Below are 18,976 nucleotides of genomic sequence, written 5' to 3'. Positions count from 1 at the left end.
CAACATGGTATCCATATTCTCAAACGATCCCTTCCAAAATAAACTGGTCATTTGAGGATCTTGATCACTGACAATCGACTTTGGCATACCATGAAACTAAAGATATGCTACAAATCAAAGCTAGCCAATAAAAGAAGTGCTCCACTGCTTTGACTATGACATTAGTACCTCTATGTCTTGCATACGAAGGAGCATGACTTTCAGTGATCACTCTAGGCCTCAACTATGATACACAATCATCCGTGCATCATAAAAAATCCATCTCTTAGCATGAAGTGCTCAGGCCTCTAGCCATTGCAAAGCTAATCATAAACATCAACAAAATATGAATCAACAACATTCCAACTCAATGTGATAAACCATATTGATGGCTGAAATTTATGGCTTACATGACAATGCATTAGCTGCAACATTCTTTTTATCATCAATGTGTATAATCTGAAAATGAAACATAGAAAGAAACTTTGTCAATCTTATATGCTTCTTTAACAACTTTGTCTACATTAGAAAGTATTTCAATGTCAGATGGTCTATTTGCACTACAAAATCAACCCCTAGCAAGTAATGTTTCCACGTAGACAATACACGAATTACAACCAAGAGCTCTTTCTCATAGACTTACAAATTTCTCTTTGCACTGTGGAGAAGACACCTCTCATAAGCCACAACTTAGTCATCCTGCACTAAAACAGTCCCAATGTTGTTTCCACATGCATCACACTAAATCACAAATGACTTCCTTCGATCAAGCAAAACAAACACACGATCTAAAGTCATCTTTCCCTTTAACTTTTCAAATGCTAAAATTTTCACTATTGTCCATCTAAATGGCACATTTTTCTTCCGCAAAGTATGGAATAGAGAAGCAATTTCAACAAACCCACGTGCATACTTCCTATTGTAAGAACATAAATGCAAGAAGCTGCAGATCTTATATACACTCTTCAATGGTGGCCATGAGTGTATTGCCTCAACCTTTGCAGGATTCATATAAATACCATCAACCAATACCATGTGCCCTAAAAAGTGGATTTCATGCAAACACAATTCACTTTTCTTGTCATTAATGACCAATCTATGGTTATGCAATTCATTGAACACAATGTCTAAGTACTTTCTATGCTCTGTCTCATTCTTTGAATAGACAATCATGATTCATGTCATCAAAGAAAGTACCCACAGATCCTCTATGTGGCTTGAAAATGCGATCCATCATCCGATTAAAAGTAGCAAGAGCTTTCGTAAGTCCAAAAGGCATCATAAGAAATTCATACAACTCAAAAGATGCCCTAAAAGCTATCTTAAGCACATGCTCCAGTCAAATACGTATCTATTGATACCCACTTTTTAAATCCATACGGTTGAAAATGGTTGTCCCTTACAATCTATCCATAACATCATCAATCCAAGGGATTGAAAAATGATTTTTTATCGTGATTTTGTTCACGATAGTCAATGCACATACGTCATGAACCATCATTTTTCTACACCAAAAGTATTGGAGAGCAAAAAGAATATAAGTTAGGTTGAATTAGACATTTTTCTAACAACTCATTCATCTAACTCATAATCTTCTCCTGTTAGGCTGCACTGACTCTGTAGAGTGGCTTATTAGCATAGTACAGAGAAGTTTTGAAAATAGAGAAAACAAAAATGGAAAAAACTAGAGTTTTAAAGTTTCAACCAAATCTTGAAAATGAGAAAAACGGCATTTCAGATTCTAAACTAAAGTAATTTGATTATTACATAAGTATGTAAATATATTAATGCCTACAACAACATGTATCCAAATTTCATACAAAACTTTGAGTCTTCATGTCATATGATCGAAAGCATTGCAATTACCAATCACAAGTGACATTACACATGCACATGATGATATCATGATTGTTCATTGATGTTGATACTTAGTAGCTATTAGTATTCACTTGACTTTGGACAAATTATTCACAGGACATAGTTATATGTATCTTAATTTTACTTATTATACATCTTGATTCTACCATTTTTAATATCAATCTTCAAATGATTCACGAGTCATAAATTATAATTCATTTTGTTGTTCAAAGTTTTGAAAATTGTGTCTTGATTATCTTAATCATTGAGTCTTCACTCGTGACACGTATAATAAATCATGATTTTGATTATATGACATGAAGACTCAAAGTTTTATATAAAATTTGAACATATGTTCTTGTAGGTATTGATATATTTATATAACTACGTGATAACATATTTAGTTTAGTGTACAATTCAAAACGCCATAATTAGAACTTAGGAACTCCTAGCTCGGAAGTTGAAAGATGTTTAAGGCTTAAGCCTTAAGGTTAAGAGCTTAAGGAATGGAAAAAAAGTTAAGAACTTAGAAGAAGATTGAAAAAGAAGGAGGAGGAGGAGGAGGCAAAGGAGAAGGAGGAGGAGGAGGAGGAGGCTAGAAGAAGAAGAACTTAGAAGAAAAGAAGGAGGGAGAAGAACTTAGAAAGAGGAGGGAGAGGTGGTGGTGGTGGTGGTGGTGGTGGTAGAGTCTAGAGGAGCTGTAGGAGGTAGTGAGGCTTATCCTATCTACACCTCCCTCTTACGATCATGAAACATTGTTTCCCTATTCCTGTTTCAAGCTGAAACAGCCATCCCGTTTCGGGGTACTATGCTTACTAACTGGACTACTTCTAGGGATAAGATCTATGCCATGATCTTCAAGCCTTTCAAGCACTAGCTACTCTAGAAGTGACTGAGAGAAACAATCAGCATATATTTTCAAAAACAAAATGCGATCTATCTCTAACTTTGATATGTCCCCAATGTTTTCATTATTAACTTTATCATTAGTAAAAACCAAGCACGCTAAAAGGTAATGTTTCATTACTTTTGAAATGGCAGCAACCAATGCAACAATGACAAATTTTCCTTTCAACTTTACATCAAGTGTATGAGTCTTGCCCTTATGCTGAATAGTGATTACTTTCACTTGTGAATCAATCACCATGCCTACGATGGCACCATGGCAAGACATCACAACCCTCAAGTTGAGCAATAAAAAACTCTTCGCTATCCACATATTCCTGAATGTACAACCAAAACTTTTCAATGAGCAATGTACAGGCTTTACATGGCCCTTGCATGCCATTCCAACTTCTCCCATTGTAATGAGTGAAGCTGAGAGGAAAGAGGAGAATGAGCTGAAGAGAGAGAAAGAGAGAAAAAAGAAGAAGAAAGACTAGAAAAAGAGAGAAAAATACGGAGGGGAGAAAGGAGGAAGCCATGGAAGCTGGAGATCAAGGTGAAGATTATGTTATTGATAATAATTGGACGCCCTAAATTGGGTCTCTTACACCTTATATACCCTGGTCAGTGTGACTTGGTGTCTAATCCCTAGTTCCCATCTATCTCGCTCATTACAATCCATCCCCACCCTGAAAGTTTTTGCCCTCAAAAACAAAAGACAATTGGAGAGGCTTGATAGAGGGGCTAAGGAGTGGGGTGCAAAGTACTACTCTGGTCCACATTACAATGAAAATGGGTGGGTGAAGACTGCGGACAACATGCTGTCCACTACAGGCCTGCTGAGGTAAATCTGCCATGACTTTTGATAGGCTGCTCCAAATGGGACGTGCTGCATGACGAAATGGAGCTTATGATGTGTACTTTTAGCCCATGTAGAAACCAGATGGTTGTGATTTCGGCAGGTACAAAACTATTCTAAAACAATGTGCAATCTGTAGGCAGAGTGTGGTCAAAAGGAAACATAACTTGCTAGTCGTCAGCCCATTGGGCATCTTGGATGTGAGGAAATTCAATGACAATAGTGGTTGGGCGCCAGGAGGCTTCTTCCAAGGGTAGGCCTTGCCATTTAATTAGGTATTCCCTGATGGACTGAGATCTTAAGTGTTTATGTCGCTACCCAATGATTCCTCAAGGATGTACTAAATGATACCTTCTTCGTCTAATCGGTAGGCCGAGTCACCAACTCTCTTGAGGATCCGATAGGGGCCATAGAAACGGTGAACCACCTTGTTACTGCTACCTTCTTTGATAGTGGAGTAACACGACTTAGGCACTTTCAAGAGGACCAGCTCCGTCTCTTGGAATTCCAAATGCCTTCTTTTCTCATTAGCATAGAGCTTCATGTGGGTTTGTGCCTGTTGAAGATTCACTTTGCATTGTTGAAACAAGGCCTGCATGCGATCCAACTCAGCTTTACTCTGAGGATTGATCTTATCATTGAATAAGACTGTAGGAAGGGGGAACTTAAGGCTTATACCCGTATAATGCCAGAGTGGGTGGAGTTGTTATATGCAAATTCAACCAAGTGAAGCCACATATCCCAACTGTGTTGTACATCATGGCAAAAGTGTCATAGATACATCTCAAGCCATTTATTTATCCTTTCAGTCTGCCTATTTGTTTGTGGGTGATATGCAACAGATGAAGCAAGCTTGGTGTCCATAGACATGAAAATGTTAGCATTAGAGTCATCCCTTGGACAGGCTGTGTTAGGGTTTCTGCACAGTTAGGGTTTGGTACAACAGACAGATTACAGAGCCACGTCAGCAACAGACAGAGTACAGTGCCACGTCAGCAGTCTGCGTAGGTACCACGTAGCAGCCTACAGTGCAGTCGGACAGTATTTGGCATTATTTTATTGCAATCAACTGTATTTAATACAGCCAACCTATTTATTTTTATGCCTTTTATTTCTGCTTTATATAGCAATCCTCTAGCACATTGTTGACACATTATTCAGTGATTTCAGATTCTGATCTTGAGATCTGTTGGCTGAGACAGACTGTGCTCGGGCTGACGGAGATCAAGGTCATCAAGTCGGATACATACGCAGATATTTCCTCTGCCCCCTTGTGTATTTCTGCACTCTTATACAGCATACTACACCGCAGATTTTCTGCGTTTACACTGTCTCCTCTCTCTCTCTCTTCACTCTGTGTTCACTCTCTCTCAGTCTTTGTACTATGCTTCCGCATCGCTGCACTCTAACCTGGTATCAGAGCGGTGAAGATGGACTAACTCAGGGCTGAACCTATCTGAAGAGAAGATTTCAACACGACACAAGGCTGCATTTCCACGATTCAAGGGCGAGCGGGAGGGTTGCGCATCGGATCAAGGCTGAAGCAAGCGTGGGTGTGCAGGAAAGGAGTCTAATCGGTGAATTTGTTGCAGGTTATTGCTGTTTGAAGGAGAGGAAGGCTACATTTGAGGCCTTCCATTGCAGATTTTAACTTTTCATCGCCTCTGGCGGGTGAAGAAGGTTTGGGCAAAGGAGAAACCAGCCCTAGAAGGCTGCGTTTTCACAGTTAGAGGGGGCTGATTTTGCGTTTGTGCAGGTATTGCACGTTAACATGTCTACTAAGACTGATTTGGAGTTCCAGGTGATCGTGGACAAGAAGGTGCCTATCCTGCCAGCTTTTACATTGGATCAAAAGCTTGATGGTCACAATTACCGCATCTGGCGGGTGATGATGTTGGCCATTTTAGAATCTTATGATTTGGCGGAACTAGTGATGGAGGAGATTAACAGGCCCTCGGTGAGGGATGAATCCAAAATCTCTTCCAATGCTCGTGCGGAGTTGACCAAGGCCCAGTCTCATTGGGACAAACTGAATGCCAAGATTCGATCTTTTCCGTTTCTGTCTTGCACTACAGCTATGATAGCTCATATTGAGCGAGCTATGGCTGGAGCTCGATCAAATGTACAACTGGATGACCCTAACGAAGAGGGTTTATTTGGAGTGGATGATACACATCAACATCTCCCTCAACCCGCTCCCATGAGAGCCATTGGCTATTGGACAACTCTTTACTTGAGCATCTTGCATATTCTTTCCTTCATTTACAACATTGATTCATTCACTTGAGAGTTCCCTTTCTTCTCTGTTTGTGTTTGTGTTAGTGTTTTTGCGTTTTGCATTTAGGATATGAGTTTTGCACATCACTGTCTCAGTCTTTGCATTTTAATCATGGCCGTACTTTTTGTGTTTCCTCAATGCAAACCCTAGCATATCTTCACACGCTCCTCTTCATAAACTCCAGCTCCCACACATGGCTTTGATACCATGAGAGATTGCGCAATGGAAAGGAAAGCAAACACAAAGAGGAGGAGACTAAAAGAGAACACAAGTGAGAGAATGAACAATCTAACTACAATGGCTGAAGGATACAAAGCTGCAATGGTCAGCCCCAACACACAGCTTTATGCATCAATGTAAGAAGCCTTCCAGATGAGCTGTCAAAAAGTAGATTGTCTCACTTGCATTGGGCTCCACCTAACTCAAAGTCAAAGTGTCATATGCATCTGAAGACATGTCCTTGTTAGCCATTAGAGAGAAGGGAGGAAGGGAAGAACACGAGTGACAAGAAAGACAAATCCAGGAGAGATTTTTATGGGAGCAACTGACCAGAATTTCAAGACATGATTGAGGCTACTTAGTGGAGGCTAGGCTCTCTTAGTCCCATGGTCTAGTGGCTTCCTCAAAAGGGCTGCCCCACACATACAAACCACCAGCCCAGCCTCTTTATCTCTAACACAGGGGCAGCCTGACCATCAAGATGGAAGATGTCAAATTTGCCTCTAATTGAATAAGGTAAGAAATCAGAAGCTATCACCGCATAGGTCCACACATCGTTGCATGTCTTTCCTTATTGGAACACTGTCCAACAACCATGCTCTGAATTAAATTGGTCCTCCCACTGTCTGCACCTTGTATAAGACTTGCATGTGTAAAAATCAAATGCCATATTTCCATTGCCATAACACATTGTTGTGGTGGGAATAAGATAATGAAAGACTAATTGAATGTGCAGCATACTCACCGTTATATTCCCACAGCAAAATAAAGACATCAAAAATGACAAGTAGTAAACCCACCCATAACATGGTCAGCAAGGTCTCGAAACCGCACAAATCTTTTTCCTTGAGATTCCAAGTGCTCCAGTACAATGATAAGTAGGTAATATGCATAGAATGAAATTCCAGCGGCCAGCAGGAGACCTAATATTCCAGGGCCCCATCCAATCAATGTGAAGGCGAATGGGAGGCTCAATAGTGCCGGTCCTGCAGTGGCACTGGTCAAGTGGTATCCAGCATGAAGCCATGACCCTGGGTGCAGGTGGAAGGCAGGCATTTGCCATCAGAAGAAGGCTTGAATAAGGGAAGCAGGCGACACAGAGTAATTATCTGCTCACCTTTTGATTCAAGGACGGTCAAAGCGCCAACATCTTTCCTGATTTCTGTGACCGCATGCTGCTGAGGTGCCTCCATTTCCCGAATTCGCTAACGCTAAGCTCTCCTTGAAATTGTGCGTATGACATGTGAATTCCCTGTAGCATCTACAAGCATCGATCTAGCAGGGGTGAAGTATCCAAGATTTTATGGTTTTGCTGTTGGGAAGGAAAAGTTAGTGTCCTTTTCTGCACCTGTGCATACGGCCAACCCAAGAACGAGGAATAAAATTTTGTCTGGTATGCATCCATATCTTAAAGACAAACGGATCGAAGATCTCGGAGGGCATGCCTAAGCGAGTGCCTTCAGCGACTCAGGTTGGCCTTGAGATATCTACATACATGCTCTCTCCCGGGCCTGCGCTGTCTCTGTATGAGAGAGAGAGAGAGAGAGAGAGAGAGAGTGTGTGTGTGTGTGTGTGTGTGTGTGCGCGCGCTTTCTTTTTGAGGAGAGAGACTGACTGACTGACAGAGATGACAGCTATTGTGATTGCTGGCGGTCAACGTCACAGAGCGACGACTTCACACTCTGTGTAGCTTATTCAGATTTTAATAATAGTTTGACTTAACTCATCCATTTACTTTTACACATTTACATTACATTACATACATACATTGTAATTCATGAATCTCCCAAGTCTCACACCCAGCCGACATGTCATGTTGCACAACGCTCCCCAAACCTTTTTTTCCGTTTCAAGAAAATATAATACATTGAAATGAGATTGAGAAACATATACATATATACATACATTATGATTCATGAATCTCCCAAACCTCATGCCAAGCTTGCATATCATGTGTACAACACTCCCCGAGCCTTCTTTTCCTTTTCAGAACATAAATTATATCGAGATGAGATTGAGAAACATATATGAACCTAGTCCAATCACATGCACCCATGTGTGCAACCTTTAATGTGCTCTCTCTCTCTCTCTCTGTGGCCTCTATTTGAATGCATTTCCATCAACAAAGCTTGAATGGCTTTCTAACCCTCGAGAGTTTCCTAGCCACCAATGAGGACATGGTCTAGCTTCATGAGGTCTTCAATAGCAGTTCCCTCTACAAAGAAACTCAAGATTACAATTTTCTCAATGGTTATTTGTAGAATGGAAGAAGCTAAAATGCCTTAACACACTTTTAAAAGAAAGTAGAAGGCACACAAATTAAGATAGATCTTAATGTAAAGAAATGCAAAGAATGAGCACATAAGGAGCTTTACCTAGCAAACATGGCGAAACAACATGATCAATGAGATGAATGTCACGACAACAATGCTCAAGACTAAGCTAGCATGCTAGAGAATGGAGGAAAAACATCGACAAAAATGGGACAAAAGAATAAGGAAGAGGAGGAGGAGAAGACAAAATCACAAGAATTGTGAGACGAGAGAGGGGACTCTTTTGTTGAAGGCCAACCCATGCATGTTTCACTTGTGCAACCCTCCCATCTAAATATGGTGATGTTGTTTTCCATAATCAGTCTCTGTTAATAGTAGTGATGGTGTATGTAAAGGCCCTCATCATGCTCACCTCCTAGGCCACACACATTGTCGACTTCCCAAAAAAGTGACCTCTACTTTTGGAAGGCTTTGATGCCGCTATAACTAGGCTATTATTATATTGTTACTTGGATATATCCCCTCTTTCTTTTCCTTCTTTGAAGAATATATTATGTGTTTTCTGGCCAAGTCGGTATGGTCTACACCATTTGCAAATGCGAGCTAGTGGCCCTCACTAAGCTCAACTTCAACCCCACAAGTACACCTCCACACATAGGCGCACACAGTTTGATTTTCGCCTACACCTCGATTCGTGTATTAGAAAAATTCATGCATGGTTAACTTATTGTACGCTTGCATGGCATAGGTTTCATGGGCGCCATGATATCCAATCTAGTTGTCAAGACAAGTGTCCTAAGTGGGCATGATCTATAGGATAGCTTGACTGTAGAGCTAATAGTAGGTAATGGACCACTATACTAAAGCATTGACATGGTTAAGGGGTCAAGGGATAGTCTACATTAGGGCACAAGGGTATATGGAGCAAAGGGTCAAATGATAGGCAATCAGTGTGAATGGACTCACTAAAAGTTGAGGTCTAAAAATAGTGTATGGATCTACTTAAAGACACCAACATCATGCTAAAAGAGGTTATTGTCTTGAGCGACTGGGAGGTTAACCGAGCTTTTTCTAACTTTTGTGCTCATTGAAGCCAAGTGAGGCTGCGATAAAATATCAAGGAGTTCGTGACACGATTCGACAACAACGCCAGATTGGCCCGAAATTCACATAATTGTCAATGGCAACCAAGGCATAAACCTTGGCAAACTTAGCAATGAGGCTACAAAGGCTTCGTTGGCACAATAGTGGCTGCATGTTAGGTGGAAGTATTCACTTGAAGACAAAACTTCCTAGGAGGTCACCCAAATAAAGTTTTCAAAAGCCAACTTGGGAGGAGATAAAGAGCTTTTCAAGGACCTTTCAACTACTTCTTGGCATACAATGCCTCTCGAGTTCTACCACATCGCTCTTTGTAGTTTTGTGCATTGTTTCATTGTAAAGACATTAAGGGTAAGCTGTAATTTCCTCTCTCAATTTCAAGCATCATGCCATGCCCTCACCTTCACATTCAAAGCATGATGAGCCTGTAAACATGCATGAGGATGAAACCATAGATGATTTAGATGATATAGCTACATTTGAGCTAATGGACAAGGGAGAATTTGGTGCTTTAGTGGCTCACATGGAAGCACTGGAGAAAAATTTTGTTGCTCTCAATGAAAATGTTACACAGATCTCAGAGCTTTTAAAGCCATTGGTACAACAACAAGCTTCGGGCATCCTAGGTATGCCTTTTGAAGATGGAGTTTCTCCTAGTGCTAGTCCATCAACATCACTACCTCAAGGCACCGAGGCCTTTGGCTCTCTCAATACACACATGAGGTTAATAATTATGTTAAAGAACATGAAGCCACATGTGTTTCGAGGAGAGGAGTGAGATTGCAATCAGGATGCAATCAATACTTTTTTACAAGACTTGCATCAATTACATTATACCCTAGATTATGTTAGAGCCCTTAAGGCAAGCCTCACACTTGAGGGCAAGGCCTACAAGTGGTGGATGAGTCTTGATGCCACTACTCATCCTACGACATGGGCCAAGTTTGAGTAAATGTTGTGAAATAAAATTCTTCTTGAGAATGAAATGGATCGAAATTGGACTGCCTGGGATAAGTGTCAAAAGGAGGGTCTAACACTAACCCAAGACATTTCCAAAATTAGAGAAATCATTCTCAAACTTGATGGCGTAGATGATTTTCAAAAGGTTAGAGGATTCATTCAAGGCTTGGACAACGAGTGCAAGGCCAAGGTGAAAGCTCAATATCCTGAAACACTAGAGGAGCCATCAAGAGTGCAAACATTTTTTAATGATATATTAGAAAACATTTGCATCTGCATCTGCACATTCAAAAATTGCATTGGCATCAATAGGGAAGGGAAAGTTCAATGCTACGTCCAAAGAGGAGAATACTAAGAAGCCCAAAGGAGCTAGAGGGCCACTCTCAGGCAAAGAGCTTGTGAGATCACGTAAGGAGAAGTTATACTTCGATTGCTTAGGCCCTCATGAAAAGATGGATTGTCCAAAACTCAAAGGCAATGAGCATGATAAGAACAAGCACAAATAAAAAACAATGCACATGGTACATATACTTCCTTTGGAAGCTTGCTCTAAATATTCAATTGTACAAGTTAGCCACCATCAAACTAATGAGCACGAGTGTTGCTTGACTGTTGCATCATGGCAACCCATGTTTGGCCCCCACAACTTGGTCTGAATGCATGGTATAATCAATGGACAATGAGTCCATTTTCTTGTGAATGATGGGTCAACTCACAACTTCATTGACTATATGTTGGTTAAGAAGCTACATTTACCCCAAGTACCTACTACTCATACTTATGTCAGCTCTCTCATAAATGGGGATAACAAGGATGTGTGGGATACAAAAGTCTGTAATGTTCCATTGGAAGTGCAAGGGCATACTATGAAAACAAATTTTCAAGTTATGAACATGACTAGGGCAAATGTGGTATTGGGCGAAGAATGGCTATACAAATTGGATGACTCATTAAAACATAGTTATCAACATAATACTATTGCATTTGAGGATAATAGTACACATGTTTTGCTATAGGGTGAGAAGAATGTTCTACCATTCCCTCTTATATGTATAGCTGAAGTTCATTATTTGGCCAAACATAATGAAATAGAATATGTCTACTTTTGTTATGTATTGTCTCTCTTTGTTTCTTTGCACAAGTATTTGTCTTCTATTAATGGCGTTATGGATATTTTTTTACTAGAATCCAAGATTAATCCAATCAGAAAGTATGACAACATATCTCCCATATTAGATTATCATTTCATTTTTCATGATTTGTATCTAATGGAAAGATAAGTATTTTCTTAATATTCCTATCAAACTCATTATTGCATTCCAATTGCTAGACTCAATTTTATTTATTTATTGGCATTCTCTCTCTCTCTCTCTCTCTCTCTCTCTCTCTCTCTCTCTCTCTCTCTCTCTCTCTCTCTCTCTCTCTCTCTCTCTCTCTCTCTCTCTCTCTCTCTCTCTCTCTCTCTCTCTCTCTCTCTCTCTCTCTAAGAAAATTCATCACTACAACATTCTCTTACAAACTATTCTTCTCATTCTCTACCACCTATACATAATAAGATGTGTCAGCTGCTTAACAAATACAACAATGTATTTCCTCTTTATTTGCCTCCAGGTTTTCCCCCTGAGCATAATGTAATGCATAATATTCATGTTTTATCAAGAAATAAACCCATTAATCATCCCCCTTATCAACTTAGTGCGAAGTGGAGAAGCAACTGATTGAATATCTCCAGCGAGGATTTATTCAACCTGGCTCTTTTTCTCCATGGGCTTCGTCAATATTTTTGGTGAAGAAAAAGGATGGGTTCATGCGTATATGCATAATCTGTGGTCTAAATGCAATCACAATAAAAAACAAGTATTTGCTTCCTCAAGTGGATGAGTTGTTTGATAAACTTAAAGGAGTATGATACCTGAGGTAAGGGTACCATCAAGTGCGTATCAACATGGAGGATGAATCGAAAAGTGCCTTTTGAATGTGTTTGGGCTATTATGAGTTTTTGGTTATGCCCTTTGGCTTAACTAATGCTCCTGCCACATTCACGACACCTTTGGATTGTGTCCTATATCCATATCTTGGAAATTTTATTGGTGTTTACCTTGATAATATTCTTATTTATAGTCATTCTAAAGAAGAACACAGGGAACATATTCGCTTAGTCTTTAAGTTGCTTAGGCACAACAAACTTTATGCTAAGGAAACTAAATGTGAATTTTTTGGATAGAAGTCCACTATCTTGGCCATATTATATCTTAAGAAGGTATTGGAATGGATCTAGAAAAGGTCCAAATTATGTTACAATGGCCTCATTCTACAAATTTAGAGGAGTTACAAATATTTCATGGTTTGGTAGGATTTTAACTTAATTTTATCAAAGATTATGCTAAGATAGTTGTTCCTATGACAAATCAATTGAAAGATCAAGGTTGCACTTTCTCTTGGAAGAACAAGAATGAAGCTTTGATAAACTAAAAGTAGCTATTGGTATTACTCTAGTCCTAGCTATAGTGGATCCACACAAACTGTGTGTGGTGGAAACTGATGCTAGTGCCATAGCCCATTAGAGTTGTACTCCTCCAAGAGGGTCGAACCTCTCACTTTTGAAAGTGTCGTGCTAGATAAGGCTCAATAGAATTGATCTGCTTATGAATGCGAGCTCTATGCCATTGTTTATGCTTTGAAAAATGGTGGCATTATTTGTATAATGCTCCATTTGAGGTTGTATTTGATCAAGAGACTATCAAATAGTTGACTACCCAAAAGGATTTGAAAGGAGAAGGTTTGATGGATTGAATTTCTTCAAGAGTTTGACTACATGCTATGATATTGCAAAGGTCTATATACTATTGTAGCTAATGCTCTAAGTTGAATGCTTGAGATTGATACTCCTTCATTTACAATATCGAAGAGTGATCTATTAGAATCTCTATGATGAGGCAAATGTGATCATGATCAGTCTTTATGAAAAGATGTGGAATATGGTTAAAAGAAGGGATCCCTCACCAACTCATACACAAGATGTGAATTCCACACAGGGCTACTCTCTTACTAGTGATGAGCTGAATTGATGGAAGAACTTTACCATTGAAGATGGGTACTTACTTCATAAACGCTGAATATATGTGCCCTTGAACTTAGATACACATCACCAATTTCTTTATGAGTGTCATGATAGTCCTACTGTAGGTCATCCTAGGATATGAAAGGCATATGCCTATGTATAGAGACACTTTTATTGGTTTGGAATGCATAAGGATATAGAGAAATATGTTATTTGATGCTAAAAGTGTCAAGTGAACAAAACTAAGTGCTTGAAGGTAGGTGGCTTTTACATCCTTTAGAGATTACTAATGGCAAGTGGAAAAAACTATGTATGGATTTTATTGTTGGACTTCCTACTACCAATCATGGTCATGATGCCATTTGGGTAGTATTAGATAGACTGAGTAAGATGTATAGATTCATTCCAACAAAGACAATTATTAAAATTCCTGAATTAGCCCAACTGTTTGTGAAGAATATTTGTTAGCTCTATGGATTACCGACCAATATCATTAGTGATCATTATCAAAAGTTAAATAGCCATTTTTGGAGAGCTTTACTCAAAAGGTTAGATACAATGCTTAATCTAAGTACCGCACATCACCCTCAAATGGATGGGAAAATTGAGCAAGTGAGTCAAGTTCTAGAAGATATGCATATGTAAGCAAAAAAATAAAATGATTGGAAAGATTATTTACCCATATTAGATTTTGCCTACAATAGTACTAAGCATGTGACTATAAGGTTTAGTCCATTCATGCTTATGTTTGGATTTCAACCTCAATCACAAGCTATGATGGATTAGCCAATGAGAAAAGCTAACATGTCAAGGACTTTCTTCGATATCATTGCTAAAAGTAGCACGCTTGAATGTTAAACAAGCTCAATACCATTATAAAAAATATGTAGATAATCATAGACATATGGTCACCTTTGAAAATTGTGATAAGGTCTACTTACGTGTTCTAGAACATTCAGGAAGTGTCATGGTGGAGGATCTTGATACTGTCATGTTCAAAAAGGGCAAGAAAATAAGATGTCCATGTGATTATATGGTTTTAAAGCTACATCCTCATTTGTTACGAGAAGACACATCACATATGGTTTTGCAACAAGAGTTAAATGCACACTCAATGCATAATACCCTTTACATGAAGAGGAATGGTGATTTTAGGGTAAGTTTATTAGACTATTATTTGGATGTTTTTTTATGGATGATCGGTTGGCTCATCTAGGATTTCTTGCTCCTTTGTACTAGACAAAGTAATTGTCAGTTGTTTCTTTTTGCTCCAAGTAACAATAGCATTGCCAAAGGAAAACATGAAACCACTTGTAGATCCCCTATCTGAAATACTATTAGCCCCCAATTTGTATCTATGTAATCATGCAAGTCCAATGTTCACTTGCATCATAGAATAAGGCATAATCCAATGTGGACTTGACATAGCATAATGTGCACTACATGTATCCAAATGTGGTTTCTATAGAAGTTGCATAAACCGACTCTCCAAGCCAATTGTGTAGTTTAAGTTTGGCCTAGTGATCGTCAAATAGATAAGGCTACCTACAATCTTCTAATACATAGTGATATCCTCAATCAAGTCATCCTCATATGCACAGAGCTTAGCATTAACATCCAAAGGTATAGAAATAGGCTTGCAATTAACCATATCATACTTTTCAACATATCCAATGCATATTGTCAATGTAAGAACTATATACCCTATGGAGTCCTAATTATCTCTATGCCCAGAAAAAAACGTAGCTCTCCAAAATTGTTCATCTTAAATTCAGTTTTGAGGAGACCATTCACATTGTCGATCTCTATCTCACTAGCACCTACAATGATCAAATCATCCATATATATAGTACTAGCAATACATGTATCACTCTCACATACATAGAGTGAGTGATTAGCCTATGCTCTATCAAACCCAATGTGTTGACAAGGTATTTTGCAATCTTGTCATGCCATGCCTTGGGTGCTTGCTTTAGCCCACATAAGGCCTTACAAAGCCTACATACATAATGTGGATGATTCTCATCAATATAACCAGGTGGCTACTCCACATAAACTTCCTCTTGTAACTCCCCCTATAAGAAGACATTCTTAGCATCCATTTGATGCATGATCCAACCTTTTGATGTAGCCACTACAATGATAGCCCTTATAGCATCCATTTTAGCCATCAAAGCACAAGTCTCCTCATAATCAATACCATGAGTCTATGCATACCCTTTGGCCACCAACTATGCCTTATAGCACTTAATAAATCCATTTGTATGGCCAACTTGTCCATCTTAGGGGGTGATCCACCTCATGGAACATGCCTCATCAGGTATCACCCAACACTCGGTAGTCCCACAGGCATGTAGAAGCATATCACGGTATGGTAGAGAGCACAATAAGTGATTTGGGGCTAAAAGCAAAGGGCCCTTCTTGGGGGTCGATTCTTGTATTGTCAGATGGCAAGAGAGCATAAAAGTAAGCCAAGGTGTAAGAGGGACTTGGTTGCGAGTGAAGGAGGAGGTATCAATACCCTTCCATCACATGACTCAACACCACGGGTGAGGGACTTGCTCATATCCCTCGTACACACCTCCCCATGGAGAACTCGATGTCCTCGTCGAGTCCCAAAATCATAACTCAAGGCCCAAGGAGTAGCTATATGAGTTGACTCCAAAAATTGGGGGTCTTAACATGACTCACTAGCAAGTTGGTCAGTGTTTGCCCACTAGACTCTTAGCTTCAAAATTTCAAAAGTCTTTACCAACTCACCACTATCAAGCTGACTAGGCCATTAGGTGCCATGTCCACTGACTCAAATACAAGTGGGGAACACGATCTTTCAAGACTATAACTAGGAACCATTCATTGACTCTATTTACAATTGTGGAGTGGCACATGCACACTTGGCTAAAATTATTTGACTTTTGTAAACCCATTTGCAGCCAATAGCTTTCTTACCTTCAGATAAAGGCACAAACTCCCATGTGTCATTATCCTTGAGTGCAACCATTTCGTCATCCATAGCATGATCCCAATACTCATTACCCACTACATCCTCAAAACAAGTGGGCTCCATATCCTATACACAACATAGCTATCATATGTCAGTAGCTCTATTGGTTTTCTTACTCTATTTGACCTATATGGACCTGGATCACTATCAACTACTTTACTATCCTCTTGTGCCTTTCGCATACTAAGTGTTTTAATAGATGGAATCCCAAAATCCTCATCCAAACTTTGTCAAGCTCTATTCAAAGCCATCTGAATCAACATCAACATGAGAGAAACCTAATGATACATTTATCATAATAGGTGAGTCCCCAACTTTCTCTTTACCTTTTCTTGACATTTGTGATGTACTTGGTGGAGTAACCCCTGACCTCAATCTACCACTTCATGATTAGGAGATTATTGTGGTTTACTCAATATCTCTGATTGCTAACATGTTTTCCACACAATCACACTCTCATTCTCATCAATCTCAACTGCATTCTGCACATTACTATACTAACTACTCATTTCATCAAAAACATCCTTTCTAAGTCTCACTCACATGCAACGAGGTTATAACATCTATATTCCTTCTACATATATACATTTTTATGCTTTGGGATCCAATTTACTATGTAACTCATCAAGAATATGTACATAAGCAATACATTTAAATACTTTTAAATGGGCAGATTTGGCTTTCTTCCTATAAACTTCTCTTCGAGTGTCATAACATGTACAACAGTAGTGGGTGTCATGTTCATAATGTATACAACAAAGTAGCAACAACTTCATCCCAATAGTAATGAGGCAAGTTTCTTTCTAGCATCAATGCATGAGCCACCTCTGCAATATGCATGTTTTTCTACTCAACAACTCCATTTTGCGACGGAGTATATCTACATGTATATTGTCTCTATATACCAGTTTTCGCAAAAATTTAGAAAACTCATTGGAAAGATATTCTCCCCCTCCATCTGATCTTAGGTATTTAATATGCAACTCTATCTCCTTCTAAACCAAAGCCTTAAAGCTTTTAAAGTGAGTGAATACCTCACTTTTCTCATGTATAAAGTAAACCCATACTTTGCGAGTATGATTATCAACAATGAAGAAAATATAATATCTGCAACCACTAAGAGTTGCAATCTTTATAGAATCCCATACATCAAAATGTATCAATTCAAGTGGCTTCTTGCATACAGGCTTTTCATGTGGAAATGCATGTCTTGCTCACTTTCCAATTTGACATGCTTCACATACTTTATGCATCCCATCAACGCTAAACTTGAGCAAAGCAACCACAATTTGTTTTGACTGCATGTCTTTCAGCCATTGCACATTCATATGACCAATTCTCTTATGCCAGATTTTAATACCATCCACAACTCCTAAACCTTTGCAAACATGGCAACATCCATTTCAGGTAGACTTACATCAAGAGTAAATAACCTACCAACATGTTTCCCTTTTGTAACTAACTTGTAATCATTTTTGAGATCTTCTGTATAGCAACCATCAGATGTGAACCAAACTTGCGATCCCTATTCTACCATCTTACTACCATAAACCATTTTTGGTAATATTTGTACATGTAGCACATAAAAAAGTACTTAGTTTTAATATCCTATATACTCAACGAAACATTCCCAATATGAGTTATGGAGATGTTGTATCATCCCCTATCTTTGTATAGCTTGGAGACTTTGGACAGTGCATCTCTCTAAAACCACTCTCCATGAGAAGTCATGCGGTTAGAGGCACCTAAGTCTACATACCATACATTATTTTTTGATGAACCATCAGTGGTCATAGTACTCATAAAGTACTGCATAACAAACATTTGTTCACAGACTGTTGGATGCATAATTACATTTTTTCTTTTTTCCATTTCTAATCTCAACCTTCTTTTTGAAGCAATTTTTAGAAATGTGGCCTTTTTTACCACAATACCAACACTCTCTACTATCACCAAAACTCTATTACTTATTAGAATCTATAACTTGCTCTCTTTGAATCCCCCTTCCCTGAGATTGTCCTCCTCTATTTTGATGTGCATCATAACCTTGACCACCATAACCACCACCTTGGCCTCTGCCACGGCCTCTACCTTTTCTAGTAGATTAAAACTCATGTTCAAATTTGTTCTTGATTTGAGAAGAATAGGAATCCAAGCATCAACATAGAAATCAAGTTTACAAAATCAAGGACATCCTCCCTCGTAGTCATAGATGACGTGAAGCTCTTGTATTTATCTACAAGTCTATCTAAGCATATACGCACAACATCATCATCATCATCAACTACCACATTGATAAATCCAAGAGCTTCCACAATATTCTTGATCTTGAAGGAATAATCATTAATGGACATGCTTCCTCTTTTCACTTGGTTCTAACTTGAGCTACAACTTTTCTAGCCTTTGTGTTTACTTCGAACAACCTTGCAAGATTCTTCCATGCAATAGTGGGCATTTCAAATTCCTACAAATAGTCCATCATGCTATATGTGCCATTGAT

The 18,976-nt window shown here is 39.0% G+C and overlaps 1 protein-coding gene across 2 annotated transcripts in view; it reads right to left on the bottom strand.

Moving 5' to 3' along the window:
• The window catches only part of LOC148017730 (GABA transporter 1-like), an 88,496-nt gene extending 80,826 nt beyond the window's left edge, over positions 1-7,670 (bottom strand). The window contains exons 1-2 of one of the 2 annotated variants that reach the window (XM_087661132.1): positions 7,195-7,670; positions 6,878-7,108 (exon numbers count right to left, since the gene is read on the bottom strand). In XM_087661132.1, the coding sequence (XP_087517258.1) occupies positions 6,878-7,108; positions 7,195-7,270 (307 nt within the window). In that variant the 5' untranslated portion in view covers positions 7,271-7,670. The remainder of the gene's footprint in view (positions 1-6,877; positions 7,109-7,194) is intronic. The other variant, XM_087661131.1, reaches the window with a different exon arrangement.
• Between the last annotated feature and the right edge of the window lie 11,306 nt (positions 7,671-18,976).

This window comes from Lygodium microphyllum, chromosome 21 (assembly GCF_053477565.2).
Source record: "Lygodium microphyllum isolate KBCC chromosome 21, Lygodium_microphyllum_v1.1.10, whole genome shotgun sequence".
In the NCBI taxonomy this organism is placed as follows: domain Eukaryota; kingdom Viridiplantae; phylum Streptophyta; class Polypodiopsida; order Schizaeales; family Lygodiaceae; genus Lygodium; species Lygodium microphyllum.
Note: the sequence above shows the minus strand (reverse complement) of the source record. Positions and strands in the feature narration are given on the sequence as shown.